The sequence below is a fragment of the Amblyomma maculatum genome, chromosome 2 (assembly GCF_055883805.1).
Source record: "Amblyomma maculatum isolate TAMU_Amacu chromosome 2, ASM5588380v1, whole genome shotgun sequence".
Taxonomy (NCBI): Eukaryota; Metazoa; Arthropoda; class Arachnida; order Ixodida; family Ixodidae; genus Amblyomma; species Amblyomma maculatum.
The window spans coordinates 206,198,412-206,221,748 of record NC_139345.1 but is presented as its reverse complement, the minus strand read 5'-3'; the positions used below and the strand labels follow the sequence as shown (position 1 = coordinate 206,221,748).

At 46.2% G+C, this 23,337-nt stretch overlaps 1 protein-coding gene across 2 annotated transcripts in view; it reads left to right on the top strand.

Moving 5' to 3' along the window:
- Nucleotides 1-23,337, top strand: part of Nop60B (dyskerin pseudouridine synthase 1 Nop60B) — a 70,086-nt gene that overhangs the window by 14,957 nt on the left and 31,792 nt on the right. For both annotated transcript variants that reach the window (XM_084595643.1, XM_084595644.1), the window contains exons 8-9: nucleotides 15,597-15,717; nucleotides 18,401-18,519. In XM_084595643.1, coding sequence (XP_084451769.1) covers nucleotides 15,597-15,717; nucleotides 18,401-18,519 — 240 coding nt within the window. The remainder of the gene's footprint in view (nucleotides 1-15,596; nucleotides 15,718-18,400; nucleotides 18,520-23,337) is intronic.

Below are 23,337 nucleotides of genomic sequence, written 5' to 3'. Positions count from 1 at the left end.
CTCTCGATCAGGGCGTGATTCTTAGCCTGAAGCGCGCTTACCGCGGGAGGTTAATTCAGCGGCTGCTTTTTAACACTGAAACCGGCCGAGACACGAAGGTGGACTTGTACGTGGCACTGCAGATTATGTCTGCTGCCTGGAGCACACTGGGGCACTCAATAATTGTGAACTGTTTCAGGCACGCCGGATTTGCCAAAGGTCGACCCGTACACTCTGCTGGCCTAACACCAGGCGTTACAGACGACGACGAAGAGGCGTCACCGGCTCCGGGGATCGTGGCCGCCTGGAAAACGCTGGAAGAAATAGGAACTGTGCCGCCTAATCTCGAGCTCGACGAATACATCGGCGCTGACGCTTGTGTTGTTGTTCACGAAGATGTGAGTGATGAGCAGATTATAAAAGCTGCCTGGAATGATAAGGACTCTTCCGATGAAGAAGACGACAACGTACAGGAAGCGCCGGCTGCGGCAACCGCCGTACAGGTGATGGACGCTTTTGATGTCATCAGGAATTTCGTTGCTGTCCGAGACGACGACGTTGCAATGGGTTTGCTGACCGAGTGCGAAAATCGCGTGACGGCGTTGCTCGCCGTGAAGCGTAAGCAAACCAAGCTTGCAGATTTTTGGCATTAAATGCCTTTGCTGCTGCTTGGGAAATTCTGCGTTTCACGTCAAATTTTTGCGATAACGAAGTTCCGCGAGAACGAATTTTTTTTCGTGCGCCGTGAATTTCGTTATAGCGGGATTCTACTGTATTGTCCTCCTCCGTTAAACTCGTTGGGATTTCAGGCTCGTCCCGTGTCCAAAACATCACTCCTCGTCGTCCTCCTCCTCCTCCTCCGAACTCATCGGGACTTCAGGCTCGTCCTTCTCCCAGATGAGGTCGTCCTCCGTACCGTCCAGCCTGTTTGATATCCCTGTCACCTTGAAACTTTTTTCCACAGTCTCGAACGAAATTGTGGCCCACGCTTCGAGTATCCAGTGGCAAACGGCCACAAGCTATGCCCGTTTCAGTCGGGGCAATCAGTTTCAATCAGGGCAGCGATGCGTTCCGATTGCGAGATCGCACGTGATATGCTTCGGGCGATCGAGGAAATGGCTGTAAAATGGAGAAGCGAACAGACTTGGATTGGATTGGATTGGATTTGCTGGCCTCACCCTTTGTAACGGGCGGGCATCGCTGCGGCTAGGAGCGCCCCCTTTGTAACGGATGTGGTGGCCGCTGCCCCCATTCTCGACTTTTTTTTTCCTCAAATATTTTGTTCTTAATTCTTATTGGCAATTCTACTTCTAACCTTACACTTCATTTTGGCTTTCACTTAATTTTTGGGCCCCACCTGGCGGCAGTAACCACAAAACGTTTTGTATTTCTTGCACCGCACAGTAGACGGCACTGCCCAACTTCCTGAAACTCATGGTGCGGATTTTACTCGGGAAAATTTTTAAAAGTTTTTTTTTTTCCCCAATTTTCTTTCTAAAGTTCGGGGTGCGGCCATTACACGCGTGTATACGGTATTTTCTGCCGCGTGCAGCAAACACGACCGTGCCCTACATTACAGCACATACACCTTCCACTTTGCGGAACACCTCGTCGCATTCGTGATTGCACCGAGCAATGAAAATACGGACTTTGTCCATATGCAAAAAAAAAAAAAGTCATAAGAGTTTGATATGACCTCATCTTCAATGCTCCCTGAAGTATGAAAATCTTGTTTCTGTCTTTCAAAATGACTGCGGTGGCTGAATCGCTTCTTTCCTGCGTCGATTTCTTGCAGTGAAAGCGGCTGCGTTCATATCTTCTTGGCACTTCGCTGGCTAATATCATCGCTCTCGCACAAACTTCGCAATAAGATAATCCGTGGCATAAAAAAGAAAAAAAGAAAAAAAAAGCTTCCAGCACACTCGAACGCATGAACGACCGCCCCGCGTACGACACACAAGAAAAAAAGCACTGGCGGCTAGGCCTGCTGGCTACTGCGTAATAAACCATAGCTTCGTGGTGGCGTTAGGAGCTGGTACTAGATGTGCTGATTATGATAGCTACAGCCCACGGACCATGCACGCAGAAACGGAGGTTTCTTTTTCACGCGAGAGTTGCAAGCTGCGGCGCTGTTAATTTTAGCCGAATTCGTAATACTGATGTTCCAAAATTATAGAAGAAAAAATAATATACGTTTGTTATTCTGAAATATACGCTGTTTCAAAATTCATAATTCTGAAATAGTTTTACATTGAAAACAGCAAATCTGCCGGGGATTCTTAAAAAATTCGTTAATGTGGTGTTCGTAGTAACTAGAGTTCACTTATATAGAACTGTCAAATTGCCCTAATAGTCTCGTGCAAGAATAGCTGTGTTGTTTCCATTAATAGAACTTGCGTTCAGCCAACTGTTCAATGCATAGAATTACGCAAGCAGCATTTTTAACGTGATAGCATACTGTCTTCCTTGACAATTTTTTCTTGCATCAATGGAAAGAACGTTTCCCAAATTAATGGATGGCCGGTTATGGCATACAAACACAGAACAGTAATTATAATTTAATTTTTTTCAAACAGTACCATTCTCTCAGTTGTATTCAGGTTTCTAGCAACCGGGATTTCTCAAGAAAATATTATGCACCGGGAAAAATCAGTGAAATGTCAGGGAAACCATCAAAAATTTTGCCAAGTCAGGGAAAATCGCACAATATATTCTGAAGTGGATTTTGACTTTAAGCTGGCGCAGAGCAAGTATGTTATTCATGCCGACGGTTTTTTTTTTTTTTTTTTTTTTTTGTGTGCTGTTTGCCAGCGTATGGCTGAGCTGCCACAATAGAAGAACCAATAAGCACGTGAGGTGGGTCCTCGATTAAATATAGGGAAGCGCTTCATGAGAGTATGCAACAAAAAGCAGGACTAACTGCGCTGGCAGCGGGCAGCATGAAAGCGATCAGTGAGCTGTGCTGCCAGGTGCACTTGCAGCCATATTGGATTGGATTGGCTTGGCTTGGCTGTTGGGTGGATCGCGTGCTCTGAGGCTGGCATCAGTGCACTTCAATTTTCAGTAAACCTTTGACCACCATGCTTTTGAAGTCCTTGAAACGCTAATGCCAGCCTTTCCACTATTGTAAATTGCAGATTATGATTAATAAATAGTCTTTATTTGGGAATTATTCGTATATGCTTATTATCATCTGCAGCTACATTTTTTAGCCTCTTCACTCGTCAGGGAATCATAACTGAAATAATTATGGAAAACCTTAAAAGGTCAGGGATTTTGAAAATAGTGGTTTGCTAGACATCGTGATATTGTAACGAGTCTGCAAAGCCTGACACCGGGGACACAATATATACATTTAAACCTGGTTATAATGAAACTGTGAAATGTCCACGATTTTTCGTTACGTCTAGGTTTTTGTTACATGCAGTTTTTGTGTGAATAGCCGAAAAGGCAATTTAGAATGAAAACTAGGTTAAGAATTGATGTAAGGGAAACCACGTTGCATGCAAGTGTTTACAGTAAATAAAAATTATTCGAAGTCATAGAAGCGATGAAATGTTTCCCGATCGCGCTTGTAGCGCGACTGCGGCGGCAGCCTCCACCTCCTCTGCAGCTCGCGCGAGGCATCTACGAGGGAGCGGGGGAGCAAGGTGGAAGAGGAATCAGTCTGGGGGAGAGCGCGCATTGGCGCTGCCGCCGCACGCGCTTGCCCACCACTGTTTTCCCAGGAAACTAACTCTGCCTCGCGTCGCAAGTGCACTCCGCTGTTCCCACTACCGACACGCGGAAGCCCGCATGCAACCGCGTGGAAGCAATGGACATGCTGCTCGTCCCGCGTCTTCTTTCTGTTATTTTTTATTGCATTTAACCGTGAACTATTGTAGTGCCATGTGCCAACAGCAAAAGCAGCGGGGACTGCTTCATCTGCCAAGGAGATACAGTGTCGGTGCTGAAACACGGTGTGCTGTATCAACTTAGGTTGCTCGTTGCTATAGTAGGCATTCCTCTCACTTCAGTTCATGTTTTATCGTCCTGTAACTTGCGGGGTTCTGCCAGATTTTCAGTAACTCGGCATTAGCTAGGAGACAGTCGGCGCCGCGAGTTCGATATACAGTCAAACACTCATTATAATGAAGTCTCATTTTGCGCGGAAATTTGTTTGTTATATGCGATATTCGCTGTGAAATTGCGCATTCAAATTCCTACAAAACAAGTCTGTTTATAAACCCAAGTAAAGGCTACCCTAAAATGGAAAGCACATAGTTGAAAGAACGCACAATTTGACTTTAAAGCGTGTTACAGTAAAAGCTCGTTAATTCAAATTCCACGGGGCCGCCAGGCCAGTTCGAATTAACCAAAATTCGAACTAATGAAAGTGAGCAAAAATGAAGGCGTTTGATGCCCGGAGGGCACGAAAAACATTTATTTAGCAAAAAAGTCTGTTATCATCTTCTGCTTCTTCTCTCTGAGGGCTACCGTACTCACTCGGTCTTCTAGCATGCGAATGCGACGCAGGGAGTCTTCTTCCCCCTCTTCAAAGCTGAAGAAAAGGCGCGCGACATTCAGCGCTCCCATAACTTCTGCCGCGGATGGACGCACGGGCTCTTGCTCCTCGTCGTCGTCCTCGTCTTCTGCCTCTTCTGGGACAGACTGCTCCCCAACAATTTCAGCGACAATGTCCTCATCACTTAGGGCACCGCACACTGCTGCATCGCTGTCTACTCCAACGTAATCATCAAAACTTACGTCCTGCAGCACAGCACGCACAGCCGCAGGCAGAGGCTCCGGACTCCCATCGTCGCCACTTTCTTTCATACTTCCGGCAGCAAAGCCACAGTGGTGGAAGCAGTTTGCAATTGTGGACGGCGTGACCTGCTCCCATGCACGCACCAACATGTGCATTGCTGTGAGCAATGTGATGGTGCTGGTCTTCTGGTTTCCAGTGCACAAAGTCATGCGCTCGATCATGTGGCGCCTATAGAAACATTTGATGTTTCTGATCACCCCCTGATCCATCGGCTGCAAGGCCGCAGTCGTGTTGGCGGGCAAAAAGACGAGCCTTGTGGCTTTCAGCTCGGCGTCGACTTTGTGTGCCGAGCAGTTATCCACAATGAGGAGAACTTGACGCTTCCCTAGCTCCATCCTCCGATCGAATTTCAAGAGCCATTTTTTAAACAATTCGCCCGTCATCCACGCCTTGCTGTTGGCGGAGTATTCCGTCGGCAGCGTCCTAATGTTCTTGAAACGTCTAGGCTTATGTGCCTTGCCGACAACAAAAAGAGGGACCTTCTCCGTCCCGGTCATATTAGCGGCGACCAGAACAGTAATCCGCTCTTTGCTTTGCTTGCCGCCAGCGCAGCTGTCCCCTTTAAATGTTACTGTTCTGTCGGGCTGGAGCTTATAAAACAAAGCCGTCTCATCAGCATTGAATATATCATGTGCCGAGTAGCTTTCTAAGTACTGCTGCAGAGCACCGCTTCGCCACGTGGCACAAGTTTCTGCATCCACTTCTTTGGCTTCTCCAGACAACACCCGGAAGACAAGATTATGTCTGTCTCTAAAGCGGTGAAACCATCCTTCGGAGGCGACAAAATCTTCCACATTCAAGCGCAGGGCGAAATCGGCCGCCTTCGCCATGATAATTGGGCCGCTCAGTGGAATGTCAGCGCTTCTCATTTCTTTCACCCACGTGATCACAGCGGTCTCAATTTCCGGATACTTGGCTAACCGAAGCCTTTTTCTGCTGCTGGCGAAATCTTCAGCTTCATAGGCATCCTCGATGGCCTTCCTATTTCGGACGTACGTCGACAACGTGCTTGGTGGAATCCCGTGCTTTTTCGCGATTTCCACTTTGCTGGCCTTCCATTCATCCACCTCGCGTAAAATAGCCACTTTCTCCTTCACCGTCTTGGCACAGTATTTCCCACGCGAACACATCTCGCGGACACAAGCTCACAACAAGCGGCGTGCAAAACGAGGGCTCACGAAATGCAACACGAAACCGTGGTCGATAACACTAAAACGTCGTTCCTCGAAGGAGTCGCGGCAGGAAAGACTGTTTAGTACTTGTTCCAGCACCCTAGCGGCGCCCCGATGGTTGTGCCATCTATCGTTCTGCCGTGAAAGCTTCCAACGATGGTTTTTAACAGCGCCGCTTGGCGGCGCGCAGTTCGAATTATGGGTGGCGGCGCCAATTTTTGAGTGAATTAATGAGCTGTTACGCGCATAGACTTCTATGCACTGCGGACCGGACCACGATGACTATTTCGAATTAACGAGTTGTGAATTAACGAGCTTTCACTGTATAACCATGCGCTGTTGAGAGGGGAAAAATGCATTTAACTCTATGGACGGTCACTGGGGCCGCAATAATTTTTCGTTGCCTTGAGAATTTCGTTCTTGAGAGCTTTCGTTATTGAGGGGTTCGACTGTACTGGCAGGCCATAAAGAACCTGAAGGTGGAAAAGGTACCCTTGAGTGTCAGCTATCCGCCCTGAAGTCACTGCCGGCCAGTGCCCAGGAATTTATCAGAGCAGGCTTAAGATTTAAAAAAAAATGTTTGCAAGATAAGGAAGGGAAATGGGCTGTTCATTGATGTGAACTACAGTAAAACCTTGTTAATCTGGATCGGGGGGGACCGGCGAAAATGTCAGAGTTAACTGAATTTCAGATTATCTAATTTACAATGAAAACAACAACAAAAATGTACTGGCCATATGCATACCTTTATTTCATGAAAAACTGCGTTCTTTTTGTTTCTTTCATCATCGGAATTGGCGCGATAATTTTTTTTCTGTCCCATCAAGATGTGGGGTGCGCACTCATTGTCGCGGGATCTGACACAAAATTTCCCCCGTACAGCAAGAGCCTCAGCGGCCTCTTGCACAGTGCGACATCGCGGCAGCGACTGCTCATGACTTTCATCGGCGGAACATTTACCGTCTTCATCGAGAACTTCCAATAACATGTCATCGGTCAGCATGCCAGCAACGTCAACATTGTCATCGCTTCACTGGTGTGGCGGTCGCCATAGTTGTGGAGCGCATCGGTAACAGGCTCCAAACACAGCCGAGCAGAGCAAAGGGCGCTTATTTTCATTATTCGCGCGCTGTCACCGTCGCATCACAAACAATCGGGACAAAGAAATCAGGCTTGCAGTCATCGCAGCCACGGGATAGCAGTGGCAGTCATTTAACAGCAAAATACAAACAGTCTCGCCGCCCTGACGATAATGATAAGGCTTCTTCCTTTGAAATGCGCAGTCACCGGCGCCACCTGGCCATTGCTCACATAATCCGCTATTATCACCACATTTCGAGCCCTTCAGCTTTTTTCTGAGCAGCGCGCAGATTAACTCGCCTCGTGTAGGTTTCCTGTTGCCCGCCCGCTGCACTGTAGATGCACATCCATGCTGTATCGCACGGTAACGCAGGAAAGTTGGTAGCCCTCATCCTCGCAGTTCTCCGAGTTAACTCATGTGCGGGTAAATGCCTCCGAGATAATGAGCGTCTGCCGCCATTGAACTATACACACTCTTGCCGGAACCACGCAGCGAGTCTGAGTTGACTGAATTTTCCGAGTTAATGAGATCCAGATAAACGAGGTTTTACTGTACAAACTGAGTGCATCAAAGTTCCAAGTTTAAATCTGCCAAGTCAAAACAGTCGATAGCTTTTGGTGAAACTTGATGTTCAGGTATGAAGTGTCCACTTGCTGCTAGTCTGTTCCAAACTTGCTCAGGTCAGCTGGGTTATGTAAGCAACCGTACATGTTTTGCTATTTGTCTTGTCAGAGATTTGCATGTACTCAGCAAAGCATTGAATGTTAAATAAAAAGAAATGAAAGTGGGTGTTTTTGGATGTCTAGAACAGAAAATTGCAGTTATTAAAAATATTTGGCCCTGGAAACATTCTCCAAACCAGTGTTTCATTGCTCCAAAAGGCTTGAGCCTGCTTCCACCCCTGGCGGCATTTCGGTTCTGATTTCTCTCTTTTTTCTTAGAGATTAAGCAAGGCTAAACAATAAAAGCAGCTCTAATTTGTTGAAAGAGTGAAAAGTAAGTTGATAAAGTCGAACCTCGCTATAACTAACGCGGATATAGCGAATTATCGGACAAACCGAACTAAAATCAAAGTTTGGTTGATCTATGAAACTTACTTCTATGAAAGTTCTTCCTGTACAGCAAAACAAAAATTTCAAAATGTGGCGCTAGGTTGGTTACAACGAAGCAAGCTTTTTTTGCATTAAGGGGGGACGTGGGTCTTAAACTGGTCAAAAATGGGCGAAAAATCGATTTTGAGAAAAACGCATTTTCAGAATGTTTGTACCTTTGAGCACTAGCCTTCAAAATATCAGCACTGAATTCAGTCGGGAAATGTGATAAAATCGACTTTTAAAACACCCCGGGAGCCTCGATGTGGCCGGAAAGGGGTGGAAAGTGTTAAAACTTCCCGCACGCGCCGCGGATGAAGCAGCCGGCTGGCCGCCTTCGTCTTGGGCTTATGTTGAAGCTTATTTCCTTGTGCGCACTTTGCGCCATCTTCAAATGACGTTGCACAAATAGAACGACCACCGTCGCGGGTTTTCCAAAAGCTGTTTCCGGTCCGCTGATTGGCTGGAGCACTCGCGAAGCGACCCCCTCGTCTCGCGCTTCCCATTGGCCAGCGCGACTAACCCGTCGTTTTTTCTTCTTCTTTTTTTTTTTAACATTCGTTGCCACGGCTGCTGCTTCGCACATTTCTGATGCGCTTTCGCGATCTTATCAATTGTTCTCACGGCCGGCGCTGGTCATTAGATGTAGCACGGTGGACGTAGCCGTATCAAGCGTGTATTAAAAACGAAAGCGCCTAGCTAGTGCGCATCGAAAAACGAGTACAGCGGCGCACTGCCAGGGGCGCGTGTCGCATCCTAAGCGGTGTCTTCTCGGCCTAGCTGCTGCACTTTCAGCGGTGTAGAATTGTTTGTGAGTGGTTCAGAGGCATCCAAGAGGGCATCAATAGATTGCACTGTTCAGCTGATACTCATGGTCCCCACTGCCGCGACTACTTCGTTGCTTTTTCATCGCGTCGCTTCAGACGACAGGTGAACCTGACATCGCGTCGCTGCTTTCAAAGGGTGTGAAAGTTCGAGCTTTAGCTCCAGAAGGGACCCTGCGTGTGGCCCTGCATGCGCTGTACAGCGAAGTAGCAAAGTTTCATCTGGAGCATTAGCCGCTTTATTATGTTATGCCGTCGTGTTTTAGCCTTACCTCTGTGCAAGTTTATTAATATTGCAAGACTGTTTTATCGTAGAGTTTGAGTATTTGTTTGCCTTGAAGGGCACTGCCACAGGCATATAAAGTGGTAGATGAAACTTCTCACGCTGGTTCTAGTGGTGGTATATATAGACTTCGTGGCAAGTTTTTGCCAGTATTTGGGGAGGGTACTTGGTATATGTTTTGTATATAGCGTTTCTCATAAAGAACAAAGCCTCACAAAGATTCCATTTACAGTACAACCTCGTTAATTCGAAGTCATCGGGACCGCGAGAAATCTTTCGAATTAACCGAACACACCAAGAAATAAGACTTAGGCAAAAAAATTCGTTGCAGGAACGTGTTACCTTTATTCGGCATATTTTGAATTACTACTGAAAGTAATCAGAGATGCTGGTTTGCCGCGTCCGGTAGTTTGCAGCTCCTAAGGTCATGCTCTCGAGTTGGTCAAATAGACGAAACATCTCTGAACTTCCACCGCGGCACTCAACAAAACTGCGGATAACATTCAGCGATCCGATAACTTCACCAAGAGCAGGTGCTCGGGGAGGCTCGTCGGTGTCGTCGTCGCTATCGTCGCTGTCATCGCGCATGTTCGTACCAGCAGTGATCTCACTCTCCAAGTCAGAGTAGCCAGTCTGCTCTTCGCTCTCAATGTTGATATACTCGGCGAAGCCGACTGCGTTGGACTCATCCTCTGCGCAGAGCGCATTGATGCGGTTGCAATACTCTGCTCCTTCTTCGTCAAGAGTAGTAGTACATGGGTGGTCTGCATCGGCATCAACAGTGCTTTCACTGGAAAAACCAGCGTGTTCAAAACACCGCCTGATCAATGTGGGCTCCACTTGTTTCCAAGCGTACACCATGAGGCATATGGCTCCGAGGAGGTCGATGGAGTACTCCTTGCCATTGTCGTAGCAAAGGAGCGTGCGCTTGAGCAGGTGGTACCAATAAATCTTCCTAGTGTGGTGAATGACGCCTTGGTCCATCGGCTGTGAGATCGAAGTGGTGTTCGGAGGTAAAAATACGATCCTGATGGCCTGGAGATGTGGGATGTCGCCATGTGCCGGGCAGTTGTCGACGACAAATAGGACATTCCTGCCCGTGGCCGCGAACTTGCGGTCAAGTTGCCGCACGTACTCTTCAAATATTGCACCTGTCATCCAGGCTTTCTTATTGTGCCTGTAGACGAGTTCATCCTTTGGCGGCAGCCGCGCATTTTTGAAGCAGCGAGGCTTCCCCGTCTTCCCGACGACCAGTAGCGGCAGCTTGTGTCTACCGCACATGTTTGCGCCGAACAGCACAGTAATCCTGTCCTTGGCCTGTTTCCTACCCTTGATGGCGGTGTTCTTCACTGCGAATGTTTTTGTTGGCAGCATCTTATAAAAAAAGTGCAGCTTCGTCACGGTTGTAAACGTCGTCTGCACCGTACTCGCTAAGCAGCGGCGCCAATGTGTGGTTTCTCCAATCCTCGACAACGCTCTCGTTAGTGCTGCCGCTCTCACCACAGACGGTGAGAAAGGTTAAATTATTGCGTTCTTTAAAACGGCAAAACCATCCATTGCTGCACTTAAATTCCTCGTGCCCAAGTTGTAGAGCTAGGTCGTTGGCCTTCTCCCGCAGTAGCGTTCCATTGACGGGAAGGTGGGCAGCGTTTGCTTTCTGCAGCCAGCGAAGCAGAGCAGCTTCCACATCTTGATACGTGGGAGCCCGCACTCGTGACCGCTTCGAAGAATAGGTCTTGCCGTAAGACTCTAGTATTTTTGACTTGTTGCTCAATATTGTGGATGTCGAGAGGGGCACGCCATGCCTTTTGGCCAACTCAGTCTTCGAACAAGCGCTCTTGCCTGCTTTCTGGATCAAGCAGAACTTCTGCTGCAGCGTTAAAGTCTTGTACACTTTGGCATTTCTGCACTGCTACGGTCACAAAGCTAGCACTTCTGCACAGTCCCGCCCCAAAAAAACGGCACAGTAGCCGACCCCTAACCACAGCGCACAGCACAAAGAAATGGCGCAGGCAAGACCGGCGCGGCGGTGGTGGTGGCGTACTTGCAGCGTCGGAGGCACGGGGGAAGAGTGGGCGAAGCACACCAAGGGATGGAGTGGGGGCGAGGTCACGTGATAAAAACCGGTATGCCCGCCGTGTTGCAGTGAAGCACGTCTTCTCCTCTGCAGGTGCGTGTTTCGGCGGTGCGCGAGGCGCACTGTGGACTGATTTTGATGCAGAGAGTGCTCCGGCTGGGGCGCTTCGCCTATAAATCATCACCATTACTATGTGGCTTTGCCTCGCAGCTCCGTAGGGCCGTCGTTTCGCCGGGTTTGCGGCGAAACATGGATCAGGCATTGCCGCATAGCAGTCGAAATTTTCGAATTAACCGGGCTGGCGCAGGCCGCCGGTTCGAATTATCCGGCCAAATTTACATTGGAAAATACGGGACCGCAGAAAACCTTCGAATTAACCGAGTTCGAATTATCGAGGTTGTACTGTATATTGCCATAGCTGCAGTGTAGCAAAAGTTAAAGGTTGTCTCAAATTGCAAATGTATTTTTCTTAGTGCTGTTTCTGGGCACTGCACTCAGCCTTACTGTGCTTTTTCTCTACATTCTCACTGAGTGACAATAACAAATTTAGCACCACTGCAGTCATATTGAAAAGATCAGGGGGTGGCCCAATATCGAGATTTTTGCAAATTACCATTAAAATAATATTTTGCGTTCAAAACTTTTGCTGATTTCCTAATGGCATACACTACCTTGGCGATAACTTCAGTTTTAGTTGACATATTCAAAATCCGAAGACAGTTTTAGGAATGGGAAGAGCATGTCATTTTTGGTGAGAAATATCACAGTGAGGCTATTGATCGTTCAAGTTATAATATGTGGTCAAACTTCAAATGCCGTTTTTTCTGTTTCATATTTTTTGGTCGATCTCTGCAGTCTTACGCGGGGTTTTGATAACTTGTCTTTAGTTTACACAAATAACTTTGCTACCATTTTCTTCAGAGAGAAATGAGGTAGATGACATTTTTAATTTTTGTGTTTAGGCAATGGATAATTATCAATTTGAGATTAGCTTAATGAGTTTGTGTCGAATAATGCAGTCTTTTACTACTCTCGATATAATATTCGAGGATGACCTGTCTTTAGAGGAAAATGAAGGATGTCATCAGGTATGGGAAGTCTTTGGCTATCAATCCATGTAATTAAAAGCAACGGAATGCAATGAGAAAGGTCATTAAAGCTACGTAAGCAATTCACTAATTATGCTCGACTTTGTTAGGTAACTTTTGATTTAAGGGGAGATGCTACTCAAAAACATTTTTTTCTTAGGTGAATGAAAATTGCACCACTTATAGAGATTGATCTCCTCTTTCTAAATATGCTTTTAGTTTTAAAATAGCTTAATGTTTTCATATTCTAAATGCCATGCATAAGTGAAAAACAATGCATGTTTGTGCAGCTGCTGTACACAGCAGCAAGCATGGTAGGGCAGAGCCAACTAGTTCTTCTTGTCCCCAACACTCCACTGAGTGCAAATAAGCAACATAGCAACATTCCCTTGGCATGCAATGTTTTGAGACAATTTTATATCTGGTGCCTTGTTTTTAGTGGCTAGCACCAGATAATTTTTTAAATTTGCATGCCCAAAAAATACTGCCGATTGCATTTAAACCTAGATACTTGCATTCTACACATCCTAAAGGTTATGCATGCCTAATTTGGTGTTGATTGAACTAAAATAACGACATAAAATATTGTGCACAAAACCCATATTCGGCTTTAACAGACTTTTTAAATGATTTCGCGACTGTTTTCGGCTCTGATTTTTTTATATATTAAAGAGGAAGGATCAGTGTTGCTGAAACAGTCAAAATCACAAAAGTGACTTTTTTACTGAAAATCGCCGTTTTTCGACCCGCGTCTCCCCTTAAGACTACCAGCTCAATTATGATTACATTTTTGAAATCAGGAGAGAAAACCTCATCTGTGTGCAAAGTTTCTTGAGATTCTAGCCATAACCAAAAAAGTTAGTGTTAAGACCCTCGTCCCCCTTTAAAATGGCAAAAGATGCGTGAAGGAGCCGGAAGAACATCAAGAAACAATTTTTCAATCGATTGAATCGCCCGCCGCAGAAGTATGTTTAAATCACCGGCATGTTCGTGTACCGTGTCATCTAGCAGCAGCAACTAATACTGCTGTCTACTGCTTATGGCCTCCGAGATCACCGCGCGCGAAGATGTGATCTCAGAGGTCATGAACGGCCGTGACCGAATCCCCTCCCCTCTTTCTGCATGGCTGTGACAGCGTTCTCTGGTTGCCGAAAGCGCCGGCTCGGCATCAGCGAATCACGGTAAGCGCATCCCAAGCCGAAACGCAGAGCCACATTGATGTGACTCGCTAGTGGCGGCATCAGTCCGTCGCTGCTATCTCTTCGCTGCGCAACATTCCTATGGGTTGAGGGTAGATTGCAAAAAAGCATATGAAGTACACAAACGAGCGCTGTTTGTGTACTTCATGCGTCCTAGTCTTTTTTGTGCCGTCTGCCCTTAATGGATTACCAACTTGAAAAAGCGTCTGTTTTAGCCAGTTCCTATGGGCCTACGCGCTGCCTCCCACGACCTCCTGATAACTAAATTGCTCTCTTTGCTCCTCCTCCAATGCCATCCCTGTGCAGCGGCAATTGATGCACCGGATTGGTGGCGGTGAATCTCGATATGTGCTCCGCCCGAGCTGAAACGCATGCCTCAAACTATCGAAAAGATGAAACAGCTAATGAGCTGCACTCAATTTCGCATTAGGAAGTAAAGTAATCCTCAGCAAATTTTTCTCACCGCACTTTTACTTTCATTTACATTTTAAATGGATCTGCCACCTTCTTTCTATGTCTGTAGTCAGCTTTACATTTTTCCCCCTGTGTGCTGCCATTAAAAAAAAAATGCTTTCTTTTTCTTCTTAATGAAAAAATTGCCTCACAATCCTGGGTATGGTACGTGCGGCCAAACGCTTTTTACTCGCATGTTAAAGAACCCCGGGCGTCTCTCATAGCCTGAGTCGCTTTGGGACGTTAAACCCCAAAACCAAACCAAGCTTTTTACTATAACTGATTTTTACAAAAAATGTCTTTACTACAGTCAAATCTCGTTACTATGAACACCACATTAACAAATGTTTTTAAATTAAACAAATCTTTTTAAATCACCAACCGATTTCCCTGCTTTCAATGTAAAAATATTTCAGATATACACATTTCAATATAACGTATATTTCAGAATAACATCATATTTTAGTTCTTCTTCTATAACCTAGGAACATCCGTATTACGAACTTGGATAAAATTAACAGCACCACAGCTTGCAACGCTCGGGCGAATCAGAAACCGCCATTTCTGTGTGTGTGGTCCATGGGCTGTAGCTATCATCATCAGCATATCTAGCACCACTACAAAGCTGTGGTTTAATATGCAGGCCCAGCCGCCCATGGCCTGCCCTTCTTCTTGCGTGCATACTTTCAGTGCAGTCGCTTACCTAATGAGGTGTCGCGTAAAGTGTAAGATGCGTGTTCAGTGGTGTAATGCAGTATGTGGCCGTGTGGGTTGCATGCGGAACAAGAAAACTGATTTCTTCACATAAATCAGAATTGGAGTTCGTGTGCCATTTTTATTGGAGGTTTTGCTTGTCTACACACATGCCTACAGCCAAGATGCATGTATGTCATTTTCATACCTAGGTTGGACCATTGGATTATAATCGCAGATTTTTCTTTACAACAATGTTTCAAAATAACGAACGGTTCCTTGCAGTCCCACGTGATTCATTATATCGTAATTTGACTGTATTGGGGGAAAATGTACAGTCTGTGGAAGATGAAGTAGGATTTCGGTTTCACTTTACTATATCTGAGTTTACTATGGCAGGGTTCTACTTACAGAGATCGTTTTTCAACCAAAAGCTCGTTTTTTTCTCTCCAGTTGAGAGCTCCAAGGGTCTGTTGGTTCATTAGTTGACTAGAGATTGGGATTAGGAACTCCCGCACAGCACCCCAAGTCTTCTCATTAACTGGGCCGCCTTTTTGAATTATCCGGTCCAATTTGCATTAGAAAATATGGGGCTTCAGACATTCTTACGCGGGATTTCAAATTAACTGAGCTTGAATTATCTGCATTTTTGCTGTATTTTATTTTTTCACCCTTTCTAGGTCTTGAGTGTATGAGCAGCATCTTAGTCATGAAAGGCTTTGTGCTTGCTTTTGAGCCACATTTTTAACGAAATCCTGGCTGTTTTGGCTTGTGTGTGTTTACCACAGTGATATGCTTTTCCCCGTGCATTTTTCAGATGTGTGATGAGAATAATGTGTTGCTGTGCAGGTCAATGCAGTGTGTTATGGGGCCAAGGTGATGCTACCTGGCGTGCTCCGATACGAGGACGGCATAGAGCTTAACGAGGAGGTTGTCGTCATTACCACCAAGGGTGAAGCCATCTGCATCGGTGAGGAGCCACTTGCCACGCTTTACTAATCTTTACCAGAATCTTTACTAATACCCCAATCAAGCGTGCAAGTTAAGGGGAGACACTGGTCTTAAAACAAATATTTTTATTATTAGAAATATCACAAGGGGGGGAACTTTGGTGTGTATATGTATTTCTTCCTGTGTTTTCAAAAATATAATTTGTTTTACTATATCTCAATTAGTTCTCATACTATAGAAACATAACTGATGCCCAATTAGGTCATTTCTTACGGGTGATTAAGACACCTTCCCTCAATATTATTTGGCTCTGATTAAAATCTAGCTGTAGCCAAAGACCTGCCATGTAGAGCTATGCTATTTATATTATCACTAAGGTGCGTTGCCATATAAAAATGTCCAATTATGCCGATGCCCCATAATTTTTAAATATAACTAGCTGACATTACTCTCCCCCAAATTTGATATGTTCAACCTAGCAACATAAAAATAGCATAGCTCCACAGTTCATTTTTCCTGAATGCAACGGTGTAAGACTTATTAAAATTGTACCACAAGAACGTAATGAAAAGTTCCGTAAGGCTAGTCATGTTGGCAAAAAACATGGAAGTTGAGAAAATCGCATTTGAAGTTCTGACTCTGACTGCAGAAAATTTAGGGAGGAATCTTGAAGTGCAGATTTTATTTCAGTGTTCCCTATCTGTCCCCCTGCAAAACAAAACAAAAAGTGTCTTATTCCATCTAACGAAACATTTCCTAAAAATTTTGAAGATATGTACATGACGAAATTGTAAAAAAAAAAAAAAAAAAAAAAGAAGCTTTCATGAGGTTGTAAGTTCCTTCTCTCTCTCTCTCTCTCTCTCTCTCTCTCTCTCTCTCTCTCTCTCTCTCTCTCTCTCTCTCTCTCTCTCTCCTTTTTTTTTTTTTTTTTTTTTTTTTTTTTAAGCCTACGAGAGCGCGGGGCTAGGATGTCCAGCTCCAAGAATAATATCTTCAGCCCTGCAAATGGTTTCTTGAGGGGGCGGTCCCGTGACAAGGGGACCTGTGGCAAACAGTTGGGTGGCCCTGAAAAGCTCTGTTGTAACGCTCATGTGATTGACCACTCGCACCTTCACGGTCTCGCCGCAGGTTCCGCGCTTCGTGTGCGCAATAAAGTTGTTAACGCTTTCATGTCCACAATCGCGAACTCTCTACTGGCATCGCATTCTGCGCTGAGGCCGCTGTGAAACTCGCTTTGGGTCGTCGACTTTCCCGACAAAGCGGGCTTTGCGCCGACCGCTCAACACAGTGCGTCGGCTCCGCCGTAGAGTAGTACGCGGCGGCGGCATCAGTGTATCGGGATCCGGGGTGCAGTTCGCACTGTAATTTCAACCCGCGGTGTCGTCGTAACGCAAGTCCCTACAGCTTACTTGCGACCGGCGCCTTCTGGCTTTTGTTCCACGCCTGTTTCTTACGGCTTCCAAAGGCTCGTTGCGTGCACGGTTACAATCTACCGTTTTTCGTTTTCCGGCATCTTGGTCGCAAGGGGGAAAAAAAAAGAAAAAACGATCAGCACAAAACGGTGCGTCGAGAAACGAGAGTGCAAACGCAGACGCACGCTAAGAGGCAGCCACAGCGGTGAATGCAAAACAGAAAGAAAAAAAATGACGCGCTGGTCACGCCAGCCAATAGGAGACTCGGAACGGCACACTTGAGAAGCGCGCCGCATGACAGCCAATCGGAGACCATAAACGGCCTTCGGAAAACCGGCGCTCGCAGCCATACCGCTTGAGCGACGCCATTTTGAGGTAGCGCAAATTGCGCACAAAGAAAACAGCTTTAAACCAAGCCCAAGATGGCGGCGATCGGCCGGCTGGAACGCCCGCGGCACGTGCAAGAATTTTGAACAAATTTTCTCTTCTCTGGGGGCATTTCGCGGCTGCTGTGATGTTTTGAAAACCGATTTTATCGCATTTCCTGACCGACTTCAGCGTTAATAATTTGAGTGCAGGTGCTCGAAAGGTTAAACTTTCAGAAAATAGGTGTTTCTCAAAATCGGTTTTTTGACCATTTTCGACCGTTCTAAGACCCACGTCTTCCCTTAACATAGAGATGAAGCGCAAGTCTGAGGCATTTATTTTTGACATAAGACTTTCTTTTTCTTTTTTTTTTTTTTTTGTTCAAGTTTGCTGACAAGATTAGCCTGAAAAGCGAAAATTGTCTGCCGCAGTTTCATCTCTCGCGGTGCCGGCACTTACGTGGGGCACAAAACAAGAGGGCATTTAGGGCTTCACCATTTATGGCAGTGGTTGACTACCCTCTTCATTGTTGTCAGAGGATGATAGTTCATTATTTTCGTCAATTGATATTCAGTTGTCCTCAGCCGGCAAGTCATAATGTCATCTGCAGTGATGACATCATGTCATTAAACTGCGTTTGCTTTGTCTTTTCCTTTTTAATATATTTAACACCTGATGGCTGATTGCATGTTTTTTTTTCAGTTTTGTAGAATCTGCTTTCAGGCAGAGATTGGATAATACGGCGAGAGAAAAATGAAAACTTCAGTAGGAGTTCTCGGTACAGGCCGTACAGATCTGAGAAAGTGTTGAAAAGCAAAATGCTATGTGCCATCACTGACTGGAAACTGAGGCTGTCTTCTCATGCCGAGAAGCGCAGTGTGCTTGGCTATCTCTTCAGGAAGTGGCCTTGTTTGCTGTGTGCAGGCATTGCTCTGATGTCAACGTCCACCATTTCCACATGTGACCATGGAATCGTGGCCAAGATCAAAAGAGTGGTCATGGAGCGCGACACCTACCCACGCAAATGGGGTCTCGGACCCAACGTGAGTGATGATTTGTTTTTTCCACATATTTTCAGAGCAGCATGGTAATTTGAGGCTTTGTTTATAAAGGCATGTGATACACAGAGTCCAAATGTATGTCTTCTTTGTCTGCCATACAGAAGGCCTGACAAAGGAAGATGCAGGTCACAACAGTGATTAGCAGACTGGTATCTTATTGCTCCGGGCAAGTGGTTTAACCCTTTGAGTGTCGAATATATTAAAAACATTTGTCCTCAATGTAAATTTTTTTTTTCTACTGATTTTAAACAAACAAAATTGTGAAAGTTCAGAAAAACAGGTGAAAATTATGCAGGGAGAGTATTACAGTTAAAGCATCAATGAACGGGAGAGCACTGATATCCAATAAGTGTTGATAGGCTGAGAGAGCATCAACAGAGATAAAAATCGGCCTGCACTGGCCCCTCCGCTAGCGTCCCAACATAGACCAAGATCAACTTTTATGTTTTCGTTGCGATTGTGTGGAGGGAACGAAACCACAAGGGCAAGTTGCCGCAAATCAGGCATACCGTATTTACTCGCGTGTAACCTGCACCAAGGTATGGAAATAAAATGTGGGGACACTGGTCTTGAAACTATTTTCCTTATTTACCAATCGAAATTGATGCAACTTGGTGGTTTTGTGTAGTTTTTTGTGCAGATTTCAAAACTGCAATTATTTCTTTTGTGTCCAAATATTTCTTGAGATAATTACAATTAGTCTAATTCTTACAAGAACAGTTACAAAATGACCACAGAAGAAAAACTTCAGATGAACACATTGCTGGACACTATAGAAAGAATGAGGAACACAGTGTTGCAAGCAGTTTTTTTGACTGAGCAATTATTTCTTGCTTTATTGCATAACAAAGTTCAAAGGGAAAAATATAGCATATCAGTTCAGTCAGTTCAGGCGTTCAGTCGTGTCCGACTCTTCGTGACCCTATGGACCATGTCACGCCACGCTTTCCGGTCTCTCACTATCTTCTTAACATCACATAGCTTCATCTGCAATGCCTCGAGAATGCCATCTAACCATCGCGTTCGCTGCCTACCCCTTCTCCGGCGACCCTCAACCTTTCCCAACATCAAATCTTTCTCCAGCGACTCCTCTCTTCTCATCAGATGACCAAAGTAGCTGAGCTTTAACTTTAGAATTTGACCCTCTAATGAGCAGTCAGGGTTTATGGTTGACAATATCGACTGATTTGACCTTCTGGCAGTCCAAGGAACTCTCAAGAGTCTTCGCCAGCACCACAATTCAAACGCGTCAATTCTTCGGCGGTCAGCCTTTTTCACAGTCCAACTCTCGCATCCATACATCACAACTGGAAAGACCATAGCACGGGTTATACGGATCTTGGTTGGCAGACTAATGTCTCTGCTCTTTACTAGGCGGTCAAGGCTAACCATTGCTCTCTTTCCCAGAAGCAGTGGTTAGAGCGCCCGTCTCGGCTGCGGGAGGTGGTTAGTTCGAAACCCACCGCCGGACACCCACCGGTAAAAATGGGTACAAGCGTCCCCCGGCCTGGCGCTCGGCTTTTTCAGGGGTGTGCGTTTGGGAGAAGCTCCGTAAACCCCGCTGCGCGCCCCTCCTCCGAAGTGGGCCCAAACCCAGTTTCGAACCTCGCAGCCTGCAAAGGTGGTTCTGTTTGTCTGGCAAAGGTACTTCCTTTGAGCCTCACCTGAAGTGCTCCCTTAGAGCCTCAGCTGCAGCAGTCCTAAAAAAAGGGCCACATAATGGGCTGTTGCCGCGCAAGGCGGACTTATTGTTGTCCGATGGCGGAACGAATCACTGCCACATCGGCGCAACTATTTGGGCCGTGACCCCTTTTCCCAAGCATTTCACCCCAGAAGAGCCGAGCACCAGGCCGGGGGAAAGCTTGTACCCATTTAAAAACCGGTGGGTAACCGGCGGCACCAGGGATCGAACCCGGTACCTCCCGAATGCGAGGCGGATGCTCTACCACAAGGCCACCGCTTCGGTGGCATATAATGGTCACAAAAAAAATGCCATTTTAAAAATTTTGAACAAGAAATTAAAAAATCTACTTGCAACATTGTGTGCTCCACATATTCGGCTTCATGCTAAAAAAGAAATTATTACTCTATCTACAATAGGTGCCGAGATATTAAGGCGGCAAAACTGCAAGTGGTCGACAACGCATGTTTTGAGAAAAGAGCAAAAGAGAAACGGGATTATTTAACAGACATTCACTGGTGCAATGCACACATTTACAATTTAAAATGGCTAGAAACCTCCAGGAATGTAGTCTCTTTGCTTTCCAACGTCCAAGTGTCGCCTCTTTCATTTTGATTTGCAGTTGCAGCACATTCAGTTGTCACTTTTTCGGCTGCGCAAGTCACATGCAGGCGACTTTTTTTTTTTTTTTTTACTTACATCGTTTTGCTACGTCCTCGCATCAAGACCGCGGTGAGGAACGTTTATTGTGGAAAAAAAATAATTTGGAGCTGTTTGCTGCTTCCCAGTGCTCTGCATTGCACTGGAAGCAAGTGCATTCACTAAGGACTATAAACGAGGTCCGATCGGCGCAAACGCACGGCGAGCACTACGAAGACGACGTGTCCCGCAGTTTATGCATTGGAGAATAAGTTTGACGGCGATTTCTTATCCCCGTTCACTTTTTTAAATGCCAATATCGCCGCCGTATGTTTTACGCTTCGCCAATCTCGGCAAACTGTTCAGATCTGAAAATCGTGAACTCCGCCTCGCCAAGCGGACTGTCTGCCGCGCTGCTGCCATCGTCACGAAAACAATCCGTCTACCGCTTCGTTGCTGGAGTTGGCGCGAGTTCAAGCTTTTTCTGTTTTGAGCTTATCTTTCTGCTCATCTGTGGCCTGCGATATCACTGTCGCTGCGGGTGCGACCGCTGGCAGTAGCAGTCTCCCGTGCTGGGGAACACGCTAGGCCTACTTCAGGCTCGTACACAATCGTTCGGCACACGACTTTCGTCGGCCTGAGCGCGCACAGCCGGGGCAGGGCATCACTTGAGATGATTAATCAACTATTTTTTTTTTTCACTGTTTTCACAAATTCTTGCCGTGAACACAGTTCGGAACCAAACGCGGCCGGCGTCACGTCTCCCCGCGGCTCGGGCGCGCCGAGCAGACGCCGTCAGCCAGCTCCACCGATGCGGTGACGCCTTATCGTCACGTGCACCCCGAAAGCCAATGGACGAATGTAAACAGCAGAGGTGGCAATTTGAAGACGAAAGGCGGCTCTTTCGAATGAGATCAAGATGGCTACGGTACCGCGCACAAAATGGGAGCTACGCCTCGCGGAAAATGGTTGTTTCGGGGGTCGTTTTCTGCCCAAATTTGGGCGACATCGATTATATAAATTGGCATTATTACTAAAATACCGACCCTAGAGATGAAAAACGTAGCAGATAGGTAGATAAAGAGCGGCTGATTTCGCAAATCACATTTTCGAAAAAGTGATTTTTTCGCAATTTTTTTGTCCGAAAGACCCGTGTCCCCCCTTAAAGCAGTGGGGGTGCGGGCTGGTGGAGCGGGGGGGGGGTGTCTGCTACACAGCAATGCGTGGGCTCCCTTTGTAGTCTGCCATCCTCATCGGTGCTTGTCCAGCTGATAAGAGGCCAATAAAATGCATAGCCAAATCCACATCCATAGCATAGTCTGTTTATTCTCTATGCCTTTGGTCACGCTTTGTTCAGGCAGTGGTTTTTGGGCCTTTTGTTAGGTGCTGTTTCAACACCCAGTCAACCTAGTTTACACTGTTAGCCTGCTTTGTTTTGGCACCATCAATGCGACTCGGTGACAGTCTCTCACAGCGAAAGAGAAGCTAAAGATTATAGCCACAGCCAAAGAAATCGGCAACAGAGCTGCAGCAAAACAACATGACGTCAACGAGTCTTGCATTCACAACTGGACGAAAAAAAAAAGAGCCTTGAAACAGCGACCCAGGACAGGCGAGCATTTCATGGTCCGCAGCTTGCCAAGTTCATTGAGGAGCAGATCAGTCATGGCCACACTGTTTCGACAGAGGTGTCTCAAATGGAAGCCCTGAAGCTGGCCTGGGAAATGAACATTCGACGCGACTTTCGTGCAAGCTGTGGATGGCTTCGGCACTTTATGTCCTGGCATAAATTTTAGATGAGACGGCGAACAGCATGCCAGCGGCTTCATGATGCTTACGAGGCAAAATTGTTGAGCTTTCAGCGATATGTCATCAGACTTCGGAAGGAGTACAGCTATTTTCTGTCTCAAGTAGGAAATGCCGATCAAACACCAGTGTGCTTTGAGATGCAGATGGACATGACTATGGAAAAAAAGGGTTCCAAATCAGTCAGTGTGCTGACCGGCAGGAATGCCAAGCTGTCCTGCACAGTGAATTACAGTGAAAGCTCGTTAATTCACAACTCGTTAATTCGAAATTTTGGATAATTCGAAATAGTCACCGTGGTCCGGTCCGCAGTGCATAGAAGTCTATGCGCGTAACAGCTCGTTAATTCACTCAAAAATTGGCGCCGCCACCCATAATTCGAACTGCGCGCCGCCAAGCGGCGCTGTTAAAAACCATCGTTGGAAGCTTTCACGGCAGAACGATAGATGGCACAACCATCGGGGCGCCGCTAGGGTGCTGGAACAAGTACTAAACAGTCTTTCCTGCCGCGACTCCTTCGAGGAACGACGTTTTAGTGTTATCGACCACGGTTTCGTGTTGCATTTCGTGAGCCCTCGTTTTGCACGCCGCTTGTTGTGAGCTTGTGTCCGCGAGATGTGTTCGGGTGGGAAATACTGTGCCAAGACGGTGAAGGAGAAAGTGGCTATTTTACG